Below are 11,830 nucleotides of genomic sequence, written 5' to 3'. Positions count from 1 at the left end.
AACATTGTTCTAAGAGAACATCTTGTGGCAGGCTGCCCAATCCCAGCCAAATGCTTGTGAGACTCAAGTTGAACTTGCTTGGACATTCAGAGAGAGAGATCAAAAACCATGCTGTTTTTACATTTCAGGTAAGCATTCTATACCATAACTAACAGTCCTTGATACCTTCCAACAGTAGGTCCTGCAGATTCTCATTCTAAAATTGGGTCCTGGTGCTAATTGTGTGAGAACCACTGAATTAGATTGATTTCAACAGGATGTACTCACAGGGAAGTGCATATAGGAATGTAGGACTAGTTTCTGTACTACTGGGGTATCCCTCTTCACAGCAACAGCAATACAGCTACTTCTCTTCAGAAAGCGTGCTACAGGGAACATGGTTGCTACCCCAGCAATTTCTGACCTCATGCAAAAAGGTGGCATTCATTTTACTGAAGAGGTACACCATCCAGTCCCATCCACCTCCTGTCCTCCAAGTTGCCTTTTTCCACTCTACTTCTCCAGAAGCATTAAACAACTAGAGGGAAGGAAGCCCTCTCCCCTATACTTTTTTCCTACAGGTAGTGATGCTGCAAGATGAGCCATAGCGTGAATGGTAGAGCATGCCTCCCATGTTCCATTTCACCAGGAATCTCAGGGATGAGTAAGGCCTTTGTCCCAGAAGAACCACTGCTAAATCCGACTATACAGGGCTGAATGGACTGCGTGTAGGGCATCTTTGTTTGGGAATTGACATCCAAAGCAACAACTGTAGTACAATGGACAAAAACCACCACCGCTTCAAGCACAAACTGCCTATGGCAGTGTTTCTCAAACTGTGGGTCGGGACCCACTAGGTGGGGAGCGAGCCAATTTCAGGTGGGTCCCCATTCATTTCAATATTTTATTTTTAATATATTAGACTTGATGCTACCATGATATGTGACTGCATTTGGGGAAATGTTATAGACCTGGACATTGAACAGGCTACTCTGTATATGCTTTTAACAATGATAGTAAATGCGACTTACTCCTGGGTAAGTGTGGGTAGGATTGCAGCCTAGGAATCCTAGGAAATTAAAAATTTTCCTGCTTGATGATGTCACTTCCAGTCATGACATCACTTCCGGTGGGTCCCGACAGATTCTCATTCTGTCCTGGTGGGTCCTGGTGCTAAATGTGTGAGAACCACTGGCCTATGGCATGCATTACATGTGTACAAGACCACAAAAGGACTAAAGTATTTTTATACTGCCTTTCTTCCAAGGAGCTCAGGGTGGCCTGAGGACAAAAGGAAGGGAGGAACTATGTACAACAACTCTGTGAGGTAGGTGAAACTGAGCAATAAGTGACCTTGGCCAGTCACTAGGAAGCTTCATGGCTGAGCAGGGATTTGAATGGATATCTGGATACCAGCCAATATCTATAAATTCCCTGAATAACACTCTTCTGAGCGTGCAGTCTCATCCAAATCTAAAAAAATGCTGTATCACCTTTCATGGGATATTCCTTACAGTTCTGCTGCAAGCCACAGTACTACGGTACTCTTAAGCTGGAAAGGGTCCACAGAAGACAAATGTAAATGACCAAAAAAGCCTATAACACTTAGCCTTTCATGGGTTTATTGCAACAGGTTGCTAAACTAAAATTACACAAACTTTGCTGCCAGATTGTGAAATGGAGCTGGTTTTATTGTAACCAGTATGTTATTTTCTTCTTGCTTAGAATGTGACTGCCTATAGGATTGCTGTTGCTTCCCATAAAGTTATTTTAGTTAAAGCGCAACATCACATTACAAACAGCTGTACTATAAACGACATCAAGTGCTATACAAATGCATATCCATGCAACACTAGCAATTTTAGATATAAACACAAAATAACATAAATCTTCCACCCCCACTTATAATTGTTCATTATTTTGTTGTCTTCCTATGGTGCTTTCTGCACTTTTAAAATGCTGAAACTTACATTGTAACTTCAGGTCACAGACAAATGTAAACATGTCAATTTACTGAAAGTCTTAATATTCCAGTATTCCAGTACTTTAACAGCAACATTATAAATTAGAATATTGCAGTAAAGTACAATTGTGTCAATACAAGTTGATCTGATAACATTACATGAGGTATATCTGGTCACAGCTAATTCTCTTGCTTGCATTTCTTTCTTTTTTTTCTTTTTTTGGGGTGTGTGTGTAGGGAAGCACCAGTTCAGTCAACAGTTGCAGGCACAAGAATAATGTAGTTTACATGAGCATTTGAGATGCAAAAATCAGTGGACAAGCAAGGGGCTCTCCAAAATATGTATCTCACATTTGCATCGGAGCTTTCTCACAAGACAATCTCCTACAATCATTTTCCAGAACACAGAATTTTCTTGTAGTTTTATACCATATAAAACAGCCATACATTTACTGGTACTTTATCACATAACCATAGACAAGCCATAATTATCCCAAAAGATATTCTGGAGTGAGTTGGATATCTATACCAGGTTAATATTTTCAGCTATAGAAAACTGTCTCATCATCACTTTATTAAAACCAATTTTCACCTACATTTTTCCATAATTATACCATATGTTATTTCTCCCACGTGATGCTCCATCTTTTGAATGTATGATTAACAACATAAGGTTTCAGCTCACAAGAAATCACAAAGACTCAGACCAATGTACAATTTTATACAGTTTATGCGTTCAGAATGTTCAAGTTCTCACTTTGCATATCATTCTTGGTGCTCCTGATCTTGTCCAGGTATTAACCACCGGATGCTCTCAGTTCGAACAGTAGCATACATAATAAAACTGATAAGAAATAGTAAAGAAAATAAGAGAAGCCAATCTACTCCTCTAGTTAGTGTGCTAGGCAGGGGACCTGCTTGATCTTCTTCAGTCACCACCACATCAGTCTTGGGTTCTATCCCTGCAAGAAAACATTCATTTATTAACTAGATGCAAAATTAAACAAAAAACAATGCAATCAGAATTTGCAGTATTTACTTTTTTCAACTTGGTTTAAGCACAAGAAATTTCATTAAACAGCACCTATCATGATAATCTCAGCTGTTTTAAATCAGTATATTTTTGTGGTTACAGCAATCAACTGGAATACACTATTTGGAAGGTAGCTAAGTAAAGGGAAAATTTTGTATCCGATCAATGCTTTACATTGGTCTTATTTTCCTGATTATTTAAAGTACTAACTGAAATCAATTTGATTAAAAAAAAATCAATCTACCCTGCTACCAAATAAGTTTGCCTAAGACTGAAGCCTTATTATACTGAATCAAGGTACTCAGGATCATAAAATAAACTTATGAAATCTAGGCTTAAATGAGATCATTTTATTTACTTAAAATATTTATATCCCATCTTTCCCATCTTCAAGAGGCATTCAAGACAGCTAACAGATGGTGGTGCCCAAATCTTGAGAGATCCAAGACTGGCGCTCAAATCTCACAAGATTTTGTGATATCCAAGATTGTGATGCCCAAACCTCACGAGATTTGGGTGCTGCCATCTTGAATCTCAAAAGATCCAAGGTGTCAGTGCCTGGGGGAACAGAGAAGAGGTGACATCCCGCAGCACCCCAGTGAGTGTGCCACAATGCCCTAAGACATCACAACGAAAACTTTGGAAACCTGTCTTAAGCCATATCATACTGTAAACTTCACAGCTGTGAGTTAATTGTGACAATCCTACCTGTCTGATTAAAAATGAACGCTTTCAGTGTTTCCAGAGTTCGATCTGTATGGTTAAACCTTGCCATAGGCTTAGCTCCTTGAAAAAGAAGGATGTTAGGAACAGCCACAGTTCCAAATCTGGTTGATAAACTGTAAATGAATAAGATTACAACAAATAGTAGGTTTTACTAAAAAGTGCTGTTTTACGCTATAACAAAATAACTAAGTATATTAATCTTTATTACAGGATTATAAACATTATATTTTCTCTCTGTTAAAGTTACAGAGAGTATTGTAGCAGGCAAAAGCATTTATTTTCACTTTGATCACTAGTATCCTAGACTTCAAGTGACTGCATGGTAAGGTATGAAACAGACAAAATGCACCATCACTATACAGGTTGAGCCATTATTCGCGTGGGTTCTGTTCCAAGCCCTCACTTGGATGGCAAAAAACGCACTACAGCAAATCAATTTAAAAAACAAAGTTTCTTTTCTCTGGTGATTTAAAAACAGTCTTGCTGACCTTTGAGATGCAAGATAAGAGTCATTAAGAAGACAATCCATCAATCAGTCCTCCTCCAAGCGCTTACAAAGGCACTTCACTCAGCCCCTCCCTTCACCAATGCAAAGTGATCACCTTTCTTTCACATGCTCAGGGGAAAGGAAGGATTGATGAATTGTCAGCCAGCTGCCCCCCCCCCTCTCATTAAGGAGGCTATTGTTAAAGGACTGTTCAGTTTTTTAAACTGATTTTAAAGGGATGCATTTTTCCCCTTCTCCAGGGATCAGCACATTCCTTCTCATTTGCAGTGGACATTCATGTTGAATCAAATCCGTGTATAAAAAATCCAAGTATAAATAGGCTGGACCTGTATATGAGATACAGGCTTGCCCTGGAATCCATGGAGATTCTGTTTCAGAACTCTCTGTGGTTAACTGAAACTGGATACCAGAGAATCCCCCCCACACTCCAGAGGCAAGAGGAGCTCCACTCCCCTCACCTCTGGAGGGTCCTCTGAACCTGTCCATGGCCTCTGCCAGGCACAGCCTCTGCCAGGCTCATACTAAGCCTTAGAGTAAAAAAAAAAAAAAAAAAAAAAAGAAGTCACTTCTAGTTTTTTTTTTTTTTTTTTGTGAAACCGGAAGTGACATTTTTAATGCACACCGAGAAGCCGTGGACCCAATCCACGTATAAGTGAATCTGCAGATATGGGGGGGCCCCCGTAATTCATATTTAGCATTAAGCAACCAGCATTTTGGACAAGAGGATACAGTAAATGTGAATTTAAAAAGTACTGGTTCTAGCTTCCAGACACACAAACTTATTTAGTGATGCTTATCTGCTTTTGTTTCCCATCTGTTCAGGATAGATCTTCTTAAATTCAATCCCATCTCTATAGTGCAGCAGCCTCTTGAGACAGAAAAGTGACTTGAACTGATTTACCAGTGCAGTAGTCTATTAATTCACCCACCACATAAAACCAGTTAGCAAAAACTATGGTTTGCATTATCAACTTCAAACCTCAGCTTCAGAGTTTGGATCGTAGGCCCCAAATAAAACCACTGTTTGTGAGTAGACAAAGGTTTAGGCACAATGCGAAACCATCGCTGAGCTAAACAAGCCATGATTTCACACTATGGGCAAGGTGTTTTATATCTGCCCACATCATTACACTATTAATGTATTGTTTTAAGACACTAATAAAAAAACACTAATGAAATAATTTTTAAAAAATGCAAACCACAAGAATGACAGCAGACAAATTCTGAAAAGCAAAGAATATAAAAGCTACCTGCTATGCTGAGAGGCATCCAAGGCCAAGAAATGAAGAGTTGGGAATGCTCGAGGCAAAGAATTAAAGTGAGGCGCCAGATTGGCAGAAAAACGGCACCAAGGGGTATAAAACAGGACTATTGTACAATCAGTGCCATTCGGATTTAAGAACTCCATTAAATCCTATAAGAAATGGGGAAAAAATTAAAGAACTCTTATTATGAACCCAACATGCTGTTAGAGATTAATTCCTGATGAGCATAGCAAAGAACATCTACATGGAAGATCTACTCTCTCTCTCTCTCTCTCTCTCTCTCTCTCTCTCTCTCACACACACACACACACACACACACACACACACACACACACACACACTTCTTTCTTTCCAATTACTGGACCAAGAATCTTAAAGCCTATTGTTATTATTAATTGTATTTATATACTGCTTTTCAATGAAATTCTCCTGGGGGCTGGGGATAAGAATAGGCCCTCAGTTTGGCTGTACTTGTCGTAAGAGGTGACTAAACAGCCACCGGGTAGATGCGACTCGTTAGCCTGGGAAGGCAGCTCATCTGAGAGAAGGAAAACTCTGATCCCAAACCTCCACTGCCTTGTGGCTACATCCAGTTATGGAAAAGGCTTCAGGAGTCAACCTCGAGGCAAAATCCAGAGCCGGAGTCCCTGAGGCAGTTCATGGCTGAACACAGTCACGTTCTGGCAACTCCTGCGACACCGCTGGAACCAACCGTATTGGCCTCTACCTTTCCATTGGACCATTTCAGCGACAGGGAGAGGGGGGATTTGCTGCATGGGTAATAGTCTATCCTCCATATCTATCTTACCCAGGCTTCGCGCACTGGAGAGGACACTGTTCCAGAACCACTATTCAGAGTGCGATACCATAGTCTTCCGAGACTGAAGGATGCCAACTGACTTTTAATGAAAAGTTCACAAAGCGGTTTACAGAGGAAATATGTAATCTAACTATAACTTTACAGAGGAAATCTGTAACTATATAAGTTAGAGAGACTTTAACCACCATTTCAATAATAAAAATTTAGGGCCCAATCCTATCCAATTTTCCAGCGCCAGTGCAGCTGTGCCAATGGGGCATGCACTACATCCTGTGATAGGGAGGTAGTCACAGAGGCCTCCTTAAGATATTGGAACATTTGTTCCCTTATCTTGGGGTTGCATTGTCACTGCACTGGTGCTGGAAAACTGGCTAGGATTGAGCCCTTAGAAGATGTTTAGAAGATCACCAATTAACCAATTTATTATATTGAAAAGTGTAATTCTCCCCAGCATTAGAGGTACAAATTACAATCTAAAGCCTGCTGTTTGTTTTTTGCTTGTATTTTCTTTTAAAGAAAAAGAATTGCTTTGAATTATATAATTGCTTTGAATTATATGATTTATTATAATTATATTTATAATTATATAAGAAGATAATTTAAGTGTGGTGGGCCCAGAGAGAGAGAAACTTAAGCATCTCCCATAAAGGGAGATCCAGACCCTAGGAAGTGACAGTTTAAGAGCCAACTTTGCTGCAAGTGTCTATTAACATAAACATCAATTTTTATAAGAGAAACTACCAAATTAACAGGGACAACCCAGCAGGTAGGCCAGTAGAAAAATCAAGGAACCAGATAGGAGGAATCTGACTGGAAAGCAGCCAACTGGCTGTTTCAAAAAAAAAAATGTAGCCTAATTATACTAGCTTGAATTAACCGTATCCTATACATACTAGATGCTTCAAAGAAAACACTTAAAAAACTAAAACATCAATACAAATTGTAGTTTCAAGACAAAATATGGAATTAATTTCCATAACAGTTTTAAAGCTATAGGCAGCAAAATCCTAACCCACACTGGAACAGGCAGGCCTGCATGCCTGCCCCGTATGTAGTACAGGACTGGGGCTGGCTGCAGCACACATTGGAGTAAGGGGAATGAACTCCTCTTACCCCTGTTGCATCACAGCCAGCTCTATGGGACTACTCAGATTTGCTCCAGCAAAATCACTGATGCAGATCTGAGTGGCCCACACTGGGCTGACCCAGACAGGGATGGGGGTTGGGATCCAGCCTAAGTGCCAGAGTCTGGTCCCACTCCCCTCCCCAAGTTGTCTGCCCACCAGTCTGCCCGCTGCCTGCCTTCCCCTCATCTTCATTCTGCCCTCCCCAATGCACCCCAGCACCAGCCGCCCTCAACTGGTGTAACCTTACCTTCCTGGAGTGGCACAGAGGTTAGAGGTCCTTGCACCAGCCCAGCCATCTCCAGAGGAGGCACAAATGTGTTTTATAGCATGTTTGCAACAGTACTGGGCTGGGTCAAGGGACTTGCACTGGCCCAGTGAGCGCTTAGGATTTCATTCTTAATGGTCTATGAAAAGTCAACTGAAATTAAAAATCTGTAAAGGTGCAACTATAATAAGAGGTACAAGACACATGCAGATGAAAAAAACAGACCCCAAAAAAGGACTTTTTCTCAAAGTGAGGTCCAGGAAAGTGATTCAACACACTCAAAGTTTAGGCTAGAGGAAAATTGACAAAGGAAATAAATCACAAAATCCATCCTCTTTCCTCCCTGAATTACCACTCATACTTCCCATACTTAAAATAAAGGTTGTGCTGCTCAGAATCCTGACAATTAGTAATCCTGAATAAAATATTCATAAAATAAAACAGGATAATAACAAAATAGAAACTGATTAGAATGCTCTCTACTTACTTGAGAAATATTCAAGATTTGTAATGTGAAGTTTGTTATTCCCGTAATGTTTCTTTCCTCACAATTCACTTTGGGAGTTTTCATACCATCTGTGCTATTAGAATCCTCTGCTGATGAAGGATGCACTGCCTCCAGTATTACACCTGGGTCTCTTATTTGCTCTTGAGCATGAGAACCAGGCTGTGCTAAAGATGCAATGGTACCCTGTGTACTGCATTCACCATCAACTGCTGCATCACAGGTGCCTGTGTCAGACTCTGAGACATGCCTTTCCTTTGCCTCACCTGGAATAACTGATAGCACTACAGGCTGACCAGCAGGCAGGCTGCTACCCATCATAGCATCAGCAATTTCTGCAGTCCTGTACTGTATTGGTTCCTTCCGCCCACTGCTGCTTGTGTGAACAGAGCTGCTTTCTACAATGAATGGCTGGGTAGTTTGGCTCAGTTTTTCAGGTGGCAAGTCAGTAGTTTCATCTGTTCCAATTACTCCTATAGAAAATATAAAAACATTTAGCATCATTGAGTGTAAACCATGAATCCATCTAACTTCATTTGTTTGAATGAAGAGTTCATTCATATCACTGCCATGACTCAGCTTACTTGTCAGCTTACAACACACTTCCATGCTCCACACCTCCATACTCCAACACACCTCAGATTACTTGAACTAGTTTTGTTCACATGATCAAGGTCAAAGAGAAAAAGTAGCCTTGGATATTCAGAAGCTTTTATCTTGGTTCTGTTTTTCTGAGTATAAACCACTATTATTTCAACAATGCAAAAGTGGATGAAATTTACCATCCATTGTAACAAATAATGATTTGAGAGGGTTCCAAAATAGCAAACCACTGAATGCAAAACACATTTTGTGCCTGCGCATTCACTGGTAATCTTCCACTTCAGGAACCAAAACATACCCTTAACCATCACTTCAGACCAGTCATTTTCAACCACTGGTGCACCACAGGAGTTTGGAGTAGGAACATTTGTTAGCAGAGCCACTGTGGGAGTCCAACTCCTGCCAGCAGTGCAGTGAGCCTTGTCAACTGTCAGAAAACTAATGGTGAGCCTTGACAAATTTTAGCACCTTATCAGTGTGCCTTGAGATGAAAAAGACTGAGAATCTTTTTCAGTAGACATAATGAAAAGTAGACATACTCCATATATTTGACAGCATCAGGTGCTGAATGAATGGCCTACTATCACTTTTTTTCTCTCTCTTAAAGCTAGTAGTAACCTGTAAGTCACCAATTTGATTTAGGATGCAATCCTATACACACTTCTACTTCTACCTTACTTCTACTCAGAAGTAAGGCCCTTTTCTTTAACGGGACTTATTCCCAGGTAAATCCCATTGGAAAATGGGCTTTACTTCTGAGCAGACACACCTAGGATTGTTCTGTTAAGAGTTATAAAAGCAAGAATCCATACTCAAGATCAGCTACTGAGTTATGTTAACCTGAGTCGCTTACTCACTGAACGTACAAAGATCCCTCTGTGCAGGATCATCAGACCACCTAAGCCCTCCTACAGGCTTGCAAAAAATCCAAGAACCAGGTGGCCTGCAAGAAACGGTCCAGAACACACCAGGCTCTGACTTTTGCCTCACCAAGCCCTCCCCTCTCCAGGCACAAGCAAAGGGGGGGACATGCTTGCCTCCTACTCCCAAAGCCTGAGAAAGATAGAGGGAGGAGGAGTAAGTTGAATGGAGCCCAACCCTGTGCATGCCTACTCAGGTGTCAGTCTCGTTAGTCAATGGGGCTTTCTCCCAGGTCAGTGTGGACAGGAGCGGAGCCCGAGGCTGCAATGCTACCCACACTTTCCTGGGAGTAGGCCCCGTTGACTCTCGTGGGACTTACTTCTGAGTAGACAGGCACAGGCTTGGGCCGGCAGTCCCGCCTTACCTGCACAGAGGCCCCCCAGCAGCCAGGCCAGCCAAAGGCTCTGCCCCCGTCCGCGCGAGGACCACCTCTCCATCCCCGCCGCGGAGGGGGAGGGCGCAGGGACGCCGACGAGCGCTCTCTCCGCAGCCGGCACCAGCTGCTGCTGCAGCTTCCTGCTCCTCCTGCCTTTCCGCTTCCGGGGCGCTCGGCAGACAAGCCTCCGGGTTGCAGGCTGCTGGTAAGGTCGCTGCGGGGCGATCTTTGGTCTGCACAGACGCCTTTCCCGGCTGGGGGGCTCCTGAAGGGCGCAGGAGCAGAAGTCACCCTTGGGAGCAAGTGGGACATCCATGTGCATTTATTTGTACGTTTATGAGCAAAATTCCCATTTTGCTCCTGAAAGACAATGTGAATAAAAAAGTTAGTTTTGCAGAAATGAAGCAGCAGGAGATTGTTTCCCTTATAGAAAGCACTGAAAAAAGAAATCCAAGCTCTTTCCAAGCCAAGTCTTCAGCGGGGAGTGGGTGGGAGTACAGTTTAGTTTTTGCCTTAAAAAAAAATAAAAATTAAACTTGCCCTGCAAGTGCTTACTGAAAGGCAAAAGATAAGATATAATTATTAACCTTATATTGCTAGTGGGGAGGGGGGTGGTGTGGGACAGATGAAGCCCATATTTAGAGCAGGGACTGAGAATGCACTCCTATATGCACTTTCCTGGCAGTATATATATATATATGTAGACAACCTTCAGTCTCCAAAGACTGGTATCACGCTCTGAATGGTGGTTCTGGAACAGCGTCTAGTGTGGCTGAAAAGGCCGATTCGGGAGTGACAATCCCTTCCACACTGGGAGCAAGTGCAGCCTGTCCCTGGTCTATCTCCCTGGCTATGGGCCTTCCTTCTTTGCCTCTTAGCCTCAGACTGTTGGCCAAGTGTCTCTTCAAACTGGAAGAGGCCATGCTGCACAGCCTGCCTCCAAGCGGGCCGCTCAGAGGCCAGGGTTTCCCACTTGTTGAGGTCCACTCCTAAGGCCTTCAGATCCCTCTTGCAGATGTCCTTGTATCGCAGCTGTGGTCTACCTGTAGGGCACTTTCCCTGCATCCGTTCTCCATAGAGGAGATCCTTTGGGATCCGGCCATCATCCATTCTCACGACATGACCGAGCCAACACAGGCGTCTCTGTTTCAGCAGTGCATACATGCTAGGGATTCCAGCACGTTCCAGAACTGTGTTGTTATGAACTTTGTCCTGCCAGGTGATGCCGAGAATGCGTCGGAGGCAGCACATGTGGAAAGTGTTCAGTTACTCCTGGGAGTAAGATCCATTAATTATAATGGTACTTACTTCTGAGTAGGCATGCATAGGATTGGGCTCTCTTGCTGGTTGACAACAACCCTGTAGTCAGAGTGACCAGATGTCATCACCCCAAAGGAGCACCAGGCACCCCAAAATGTAGGACATCTCAGAAAAATGTAGGGCATGACAAAATAAGCTACAAACACTCCTACATTGATCTCATGTGGTTAAACACTATAGTACTGATTATTAAATTTAAACCTATATTACATATAATTTATTAATTACCAAAAGGCTCTGCACTGCCTGCTCACATGGAAAAGGACACTGAAGTTCTTTTCCAGGACGCGAGGCTAAACAAGAGGACATGTTCTGGAAAAAGAGGACGTCTGGTCACCCTGCCTGCAGTGTGATCCCATGTTTGTTGTTATCCCCATGGGAGAGGCTCTATGGCCAAGTCGTTGGTGCCAACGCCAACC

At 42.4% G+C, this 11,830-nt stretch overlaps 1 protein-coding gene across 1 annotated transcript; it reads right to left on the bottom strand.

The window, feature by feature from the left end:
• Positions 1 to 1,584: 1,584 nt before the first annotated feature.
• On the bottom strand, positions 1,585 to 10,233 carry TXNDC15 (thioredoxin domain containing 15). The gene is made up of 5 exons (XM_066616419.1): positions 10,080 to 10,233; positions 8,174 to 8,664; positions 5,460 to 5,623; positions 3,684 to 3,814; positions 1,585 to 2,904 (listed from the first exon to the last, which is right to left on the bottom strand). Exons 1-5 carry the CDS (start codon positions 10,150 to 10,152, stop codon positions 2,708 to 2,710), a joined length of 1,056 nt encoding a protein of 351 aa, XP_066472516.1. The 5' UTR covers positions 10,153 to 10,233; the 3' UTR covers positions 1,585 to 2,707.
• Positions 10,234 to 11,830: the final 1,597 nt, after the last annotated feature.

This window comes from Tiliqua scincoides, chromosome 2 (genome assembly GCF_035046505.1).
Source record: "Tiliqua scincoides isolate rTilSci1 chromosome 2, rTilSci1.hap2, whole genome shotgun sequence".
NCBI classification, from domain to species: domain Eukaryota; kingdom Metazoa; phylum Chordata; class Lepidosauria; order Squamata; family Scincidae; genus Tiliqua; species Tiliqua scincoides.
The sequence above is the reverse complement of the archived record's forward strand: the minus strand, read 5'-3'. Positions and strand labels throughout refer to the sequence as shown.

What these genes read in the sequence shown, in the direction of transcription:
- TXNDC15 (XM_066616419.1), bottom strand. Translation starts at nt 10,152, where the DNA reads ATGGAGAGGTGGTCCTCGCGCGGACGGGGGCAGAGCCTTTGGCTGGCC. An exon ending in GCTGGGGGGCCTCTGTGCAG is followed by an intron (nt 8,665 to 10,079) that starts GTAAGGCGGGAC and finishes TATTTTCTATAG; the next exon opens with GAGTAATTGGAACAGATGAA. An exon ending in GATGCCTCTCAGCATAGCAG is followed by an intron (nt 3,815 to 5,459) that starts GTAGCTTTTATA and finishes ATTCATTTACAG; the next exon opens with TTTATCAACCAGATTTGGAA.